The 7,285-nt window shown below is 60.5% G+C and overlaps 1 protein-coding gene across 1 annotated transcript; it reads right to left on the bottom strand.

Annotated features, from left to right (window-relative positions):
* Positions 1 to 802: 802 nt before the first annotated feature.
* BARHL2 (BarH like homeobox 2) lies at positions 803 to 3,663 on the bottom strand. The gene is made up of 3 exons (XM_065672692.1): positions 3,078 to 3,663; positions 1,551 to 1,776; positions 803 to 1,115 (listed from the first exon to the last, which is right to left on the bottom strand). Exons 1-3 carry the CDS (start codon positions 3,661 to 3,663, stop codon positions 803 to 805), a joined length of 1,125 nt encoding a protein of 374 aa, XP_065528764.1.
* Positions 3,664 to 7,285: the final 3,622 nt, after the last annotated feature.

The following is a 7,285-nucleotide window of genomic DNA, read 5'->3' on the forward strand; positions in this document are numbered from 1 at the left end:
CCTTGAATTTCCACGTTTGTTAAAAAAAGATAAAGTTTATTTAAATTTTTTCCGTGTTTTTTCCCTATTTTTTTTAGTCACAACAAAAAAAAAATCTATATTTTTGTCATCTAAGCATTTATTTTACTGAATCAAAAAAGACATGAAAAGGGAGAGGGGAGAATCACGTTCGTTCGTTTAAACTAACGTATAGAAGTGATTTTTTTTTTTTCCTCCTTTTTTTTTTTTTTTTTGGACGACATATAATAAATATGATATAGCACTCAGCACTCGGTCTGTACAATTCTGTTCGCATTAGGGAGCATGCCACTTTTCAATAAGAAAAAAAAAAAAAGAAAGAAAAATAAAAGGTCATGAGAAAAATCAGTGCAAAGTTCTCCGTTCCCCCGGTCTTCTCCGCCGGGCGGGGGTCGAGCCGTTCTCATTCCCTCCGTCCTCCGCAGCCGTTTAGTCTCTCCGGCGGGGTCGGGCTCCCTCTCCCTTTCCTCTTGCTCCTATCTCCTCCTCCCCCTCTGTCCCTCTCTTTCTCCGAGCTCCAAGTCCTGCTCCGCAGGAGCCGTGGTCGGCGGGTCGCCCCGCAGCTCTGCCCGCCTTCCCCCGCGTGTGGTCGTTCACTTACGGGCTCGGCTCTGGGTTCACGGTTCAAGAGTCCCTGGCTCTGAATGATCGCCTCCCTCGGTGGCCGGTGGCTGCCTGCAGAAGCTCCTGCCCCTCGGCTTCCCCTCGCTTCCTCCTCTGCGGTGCTGGGGCTTGTTCGGGGACGGGGAGGGGAAGGGCTTGTTGCGGGGATCGCGGTGCCGCTTCACCGGGGGTGCGGGGTGCCGGGCATGGGGTTAGCCAGGGGGTTGAGGGCCGGCTGCCCGCCGGGCCCCAGCCCGTGGATCAGCACCCGCGGCACCAGCGGCCGCTGGAGCTGGGGGTGCGGCGCGGGGGGAGTCCGGTACATGCTGCTGTACATGGCCGCGGCTGCCGCTGCCGCCGTCGTGCTGTCCATGCTGCCCAGCAGGCTAGGGTGGTAGAAATAGGGCGAGGGGAACATCCTCTGCAGGGCCGAGTAGTTCCCGGCCTCGGCCAGCAACTCTAGGCCCACCGCCGTCTGCCGCTTCCACTTCGTCCTGCCGGGGGGAACAAGAGCCGGCTGCAGGGCGGGCGCCGCGACGGGGCATCCGGCCAAGGTCCGCGGGGGTCCACGAACGGCGAGCCCCCTCCCCTGACCTCCTCAGCCCCCGGCCGTGCCCGCCTCCCACCCCCCGCACCCTCGCCACATGCACACGGCGACTCCGGCCAAATTAATAAGCACGGCACACGGTTAGATCGCATCGCGCTGACACTAATGGTTTGCGACAGAATTAGGGTGGCTGCAACCGTATGTAATGAGACAGAAAATTACGGCAGCAGTGACAGAGGCCGGACCCCCCAGCCCGTCGCCGGGGAGGGCGCGGGGCAGCCGCCCGGCTCTTTCCGCATCCTTCCCGTGAGCAGGAGCGGCCCCACAACGGCTCTCCAGGAATGCCCCGGGCCGCGCAGCGCCCCGCCGGGGCCCGCCTTACCTCCGGTTCTGGTACCAGGTTTTCACCTGCGTGTCGGTGAGGTTGAGGGCGGCCGCCAGGTCCATACGGTCCTGCACGCTCAGGTATTTCTGCCGCTCGAAGCTGCGCTCCAGCTGGTTGAGCTGGTGGTCGGAGAAAGCGGTCCGCGCCTTCCGCGGCTTCTTGGCCCGCACCGGCGGGCTGTCCCGGCTGCTGCTGATCTCCCGGTCGCCCTCCTCCTTTGTCCCTGCGAGCGAGCCGAGGAGTGGTGAGCGCCGGCGGGACACCGGCTAGGCCCCCCGCCCCGCCGTGGCTACCGGGCCCCGCCGCCCTATTCCCTGGGGGCTCCTCCGGGACATGGAGGGTAATGGTCAAATACAGCGTGGTGAGGGGGGAAAGCGGCGGCGAGCCCGTCCAGGGGATGGCGGGATTTCCCCTCTCCGCTCTCCAACTACACGGCTTTCGTTATTTTCTCGCCCTCTTCCCCCTGGCCCGAAATACCGGGAAATCAATATGTCAATCCGGCTCCTTTCGGGCCCGGGTTTGTGGCGCTCCTTGATCTTCCCCGCAGGAAGAACAATAATCTGCCTAATTGACCCACTGGGGAGGTTGGTGAACGCAAAAATGGCCAGACCAGACTGTACATCTGGTTTGGGCACTCTTATGCTAATGCTGAAAGCGCAAAATGAGTAGCGCGCCCGGGCGTCTCGCTGCTCTTCAGCACGGCAAAAATATCTCAGTGGGGCAAAATGAGAGAAATGTGTCCCGTCGTCTGCCGCTGACCCAAGCTGCCCGAGAGGAGGGCAGCTCGACGGGGAAACAGCTGTCTCTCGCCTTGCCTTTCCTCACTCTTTTCCTTCCTTCCTTTTCCTTTCCCCATACACACATCGCTATTTCCATTTACGAGCCCCGCACGGCGGGAGCTTCCCCATCAGCACGAAACCCATAATTAGAAAAAAGAATAAAAGATGGAGAAATTAAACCCTGCATCCCAGCGCTGGGAAAAGCCGGGTGTTTTGCAAAACGCACAAAGCCCTCCAACCTTCCCTTGCCCATCGCGGGCCGACTGTGTTCTAATTCTTCTATTTTTAATGAAAAGATTTTTTTCTTTTATTTGCTGTTGGCGAAGTGAGATTTTTTTCCCCCCATATTTTTATTTTAGATCGAACGAGCAGAAATGGAAAGGCTGAAGGCAGTAACTGCAGCTGAGCCGCCGGTTCTTAGAAAGCCAGAGAATCATTTATGCGCGTTTGCATTAAAAATAAATACATTCTGGTTTCCACTGCTCCGGCTATTCCCTTAAAAACAGGGAAGTTAAATCAAAAAAGAGAGGAAAGGCCTACAGAGAGGAGAGGGGTGGAAAAAATCGCGATTTCATTTCCTACCGATCTCAAACCCGTGGTAGCGAGGATCACCGACCAGCCCCGGTGGAGCGAGAGCTCCCACCGCACATTTCCCCCGATTTTCGTTTCGCCGATGCGCCGAGTACCGCGGCCCGGGTTTTAAGGTCCGCCGAGGCGGCGCAGTGCTGAGCCGGGCCGTACTCACCGTGGCATTTGATGTCGCCCTGCGTGTCGTCGCGCTTGTCGAGCTTGGCTTTGCCGTCTTCCTGCTCGAGTTTGGGCCTGAAGCTCTCCGGGGCCGCGCTGCCCTCCTGCTTGGGGGTGTGATGGGGAGAGGGGACGCTGGTACTGTAAGGTGCACACGCCGCCAAGGGTTTGCTGTCCCCCAAAATGTCCTTAATTAAAAAAGAAGAGGTGGAAGTCCTGGGGCCGGTGCTGGCCGAGCCCAACTGCGGAGGCGGCGGCTGCGGGGGAGACGGCTGCAAACTCGGCGGCGGCGGCGGCGGGTGCGGACCGAGGTGGAGGTGGTGCGGCGGCGGCGGCGGCGGGAGGCTCTCCGCCACCCCCAGGTGCGGCTCTGGGTGGTCCATGCTCACCGAGATGGGCGACGAGGGCGCCGTCCCCACGGTGTCGATCTCCGAGCAGGGGGACGGCGTGGCCTGGCTCCTAAAATCCGCCGGCCGGCCGTCGCCGTGGGGGCGAAAGTCTCCGTTCATGACTCCGGGGCTGCCGGTGCTGCCGCCCGACAGGATCGTGTCTATCCCGAAGCTGGACCCGCTCGGCCCTTCCATGGCGGACCGCTTAGCGCCGCGCCGGCATACCCGGCGGGCGGCCGCGGGGGTCACACCGACTTGGAGGGGAAGTGGAGTGGAGGGGGGAGCGTGGGTCACCCCAACCCGCGCACGGGCGGCCACTAACGCGGGGCCCCCGCCGAGCACCACATCGCCGCCGGGCCGGGCCGGGCCGGGCCGGGCCGCTCCGCCGCTACCCAACTTTGTTGCGGGAAGTTGCGGGCGCGGAGCGGGGCGGACACCGGCCACTGCGGCGCGCCCGCCCGTGCCCACCGAGCTCCTCTCGGCAGCGGCGACTCCCCCCGTGACGTCACGGCCGCCGCGACCCCCCCCCCCCCGACGTTTATTATTACCCCGGGCTTTTGCCGCCGCCGCCGCTGCCCGCCTCCATTGGCGGAAGGCCGAGCGGGGGCTGACGCAGCGCGGGAGGCAGCCAATCAGCAGCGGGGACGGGCGCGGGAGGGGGGACGGGCGCGCCCTCCCTCTCCCGCGCCCGTCCCCGCCGCCGCCGCAGCCCCGTCGGACCCCGGTTCCCCGGTCTCCGGCTCGGATCCCTCTGCCCCTGAGAACACCCGCCTGGCCGGGTCCCCGGCTGAATGTCAGGGTAATGGGAAGTGCCAGTGACAAGACGTCGTATTAATCCTATGAAGTGGCGTGTCAAGCTAATTAGCAGAGTAATTATAAAGGTGGCATGAATGATTTAGAGATCTCCCGGTTCTATTTTAGTAGGAATTACCACTTCCAGCCCCCTATGAAGCCCACCCCGACGTTTCCCCTGCCAGCATCGCCAGCAGCACCGGGACCCGATCAGCTGCAAAACCAGCAGCTGCAGCCCCAAACCTAGCGGGCGCGGAGGGACAGGGCAGGGCAATGGGGGCGCAGGGAGGGATTAGAGTAGGGTAATATCTAGGGAGATTTATGGGGTGCTGGCATCCAGTGACAGCACTAGGTGATGATGCCTTAGGTGTGGGGCAGCTGGCATCCCCGCCCCGCATACAACGGTTGCCCCGGTGATGGGAGCCCGCTGCCGGCCTGGAGAGAGGAGCGGGGAGATAGAGGACACAGAGTGTCCCTCCTAACCACCTCGTCGTCCTGCCTACCCCGTAGGGAATGCCAAGCCCACCCCTGTTCAGACCTCCAGCCCGTTTTCCACCGCTGTTCTCCCGGGAAAGACGTCCTGGCCAGAGCTACAGAGGGGTGCGGGAAACCCGTGAGGAGCACAAAGGTTGCGGGGGACAGCGGCGAGCCGGTAACTCGTTGCGGGAGGTTGGGTCTGAAGTGAGACGCCGCAGCCCTGGGGCAGAGGTGTGGGACGAGAAGCCTAGAAACCACCTGGCCTTCCGTGGAATTCACCTGTCACCGGTGTCACATCCGAAGCGCACGGGCCCTCGCTGGGCAGCTCCCGCCCCACTTCCACACTTCAGAAGAAGTTTTTGGACGGCAGGAAACCCTGCCCACGAACAGCCCGCTGCTGCCGAGCATCCGCCCCTAAGGCCCCGCATCGCCTCCCGCCTCCCCGCGGGCAGCCGGGGGCAGCCAGGCGTACGGTTTGCACCGGAGCTTGAAGCACCAGTGCTGCGCCCGGAGGCCGGTGAGGGAGCGGGGCCGGCAGGACCACCCGTGTCCGCTGGGCGGCGGTAGCGGCCACCCCCGTTGTCCTCGACGGGCGCCCTGCGCTGACGGGGCCGGAGGCTGCTCGGGCCCCGCTGCCCCGGTGTGAGCGGGGTTAGCGGCACGGCGGAGTGACCTCTCTACAGATCGGGGCGCTTGAAGGAACAAAGAGAGGAAATGAAGGTGGAAAACTGGGGAGCAAAGTGAAAGATCGGGAGAAAGGGAAAAGATCCCCAACAATTTAACTGTCCGCAAATGCCCAGACAGGTTCCCTGCAGCAGGGGAGCAGCCCGCAGCCGCCGTATTTATCCTGCTGTCTTGGTTTGCAATTTACCAAAGTATGTCCTAATTATCCCTAGGGGAATGCGGGATCCAGGGTAATATGTTACACTAGCATAATCCTTTAACTCACAATGCACTTCCCCCCGGAATCGGGATTTAGGGCTTAAAGTCATGCTCCTGAAGAGTGAACACCTTTCATTTCCTTCCTCTTATTTTTTTAATCCTCGACTCCATTGTGCAGAAATATTCTGGAGGAAAACAGCGGCGAGGCCCGCCCGGGGCAGCAACTCCGAGGCCCGGTGCGCCGCTAGCCTCGGCCTCAGCTCTACTCGGGGGCACCGCACGCAAAAGGCCTTCTTTTCCACCTCCTACGGGCACCTTACGCGGGCGCGTAGGGCAGAGGGGACCCCCCTTGCACTTTTTGAGGCAGGGGGTGGATGTGGGACAGTACAGCCCTGTGTTCTCGCAGCCCCCTGCTGGGTGACACCCCCCCCCCCTTTCTCATCCCACCCCACCCGTCTGCCTGCGGGCAAAACCACGGAGCCCCCCCAATAAATCAGCAATAACCGAATCAAAGCGATGAGCGAAGGTGCCATTCAGAGGAGTCAGCCGGAGCCTATCTCGTTAATTAACAGGCAGCTAATTACAATGGCACTTTGAGCAGTAATCAATGGCCCGGTGCAGGCTGAGGGCAGCTAGCAACAGGGACGGGGTATCATGTGCAGGGCCGAGGGATGCTGGTCCCTTCTCCGGGGGGCAGCCCCTGCCGAGGCATCACGGACCGGCCCCGAATAGCGGCTAGCGGGGTCCAGTCCCACAGAGGGGGACCCTCTCGGCAGGGCAGCTTGGGGCAGGCAGGGCGCAGCACCCCAGCCCTGGAGGGGTTTCTCCCCAGCCGTGTTTCGGTGCGCAGCCGTGCTGGCTCAGTGGCAGCCTCGCAGCGCTGAGGGAAGGGGGGGCGAAGGGGGCCGGGAGGGGCCGAGCCCGTTGTACTGTGAAATTTAACAGTCTGAACATCCCTTTATTAAAAGCTGCTGCTTGACATTTACACTGTGCCAACAGACTCGCCGTCTAATCCGGGCGAAAATATATTGTACCTCGGAGTAATTGGGGCCGTTGCAAGAGGCGCTACAGAACGATTCTCAGCGGGAACAAAACGGCGCGGAGCCGGGTGCGGAGCGAACGCGGAGTTGGCCCGATCGTCCCCGGCAACCTCGCCGCGTCGGGGCAGCTGCTCTGCGCTACCCTTCGCCTTTCTGTCCTTAAGAAGGGGAAGGAACTGAAAAAATAAAGAAAAAAAAGGGGGGGGGGAGGAATATAAAAAAAGGCGAAGAAAGTTAACTTTCTGCTCAAAAAAATTAATCTTAACGTTTAGTGCTACTGTTTTTCTTTTGTCAAATGTTTCCCGCGATGCAGGCTGAGGACATGATCAGAAATGCTCAGGGAGCAGAAAGCACATTGATTTCAGCTTGTTCTGTCCGCAGACAGGCCCTGACAAGGTTGTTAGAACAGTTGGGGAGGTCTCTACAATCACTTAATTACCAAAGCTGTCACTCAGGCGGGACGGGACTGGCCGCTCATGTGGCTGCGAGGAGCATTCCACTACTGGGTTTCCTCCGTGATGGATCTGTGCTGATGGCATTGCAAAATAATTATAGTGAATTTTCTGATGTGTGATTTTATACCACGTTCATGCTTCAGAAAGGTAATCGGAAGGATGAGAAGGGTC

The sequence above is a fragment of the Lathamus discolor genome, chromosome 3 (genome assembly GCF_037157495.1).
Source record: "Lathamus discolor isolate bLatDis1 chromosome 3, bLatDis1.hap1, whole genome shotgun sequence".
NCBI classification, from domain to species: Eukaryota; Metazoa; Chordata; class Aves; order Psittaciformes; family Psittacidae; genus Lathamus; species Lathamus discolor.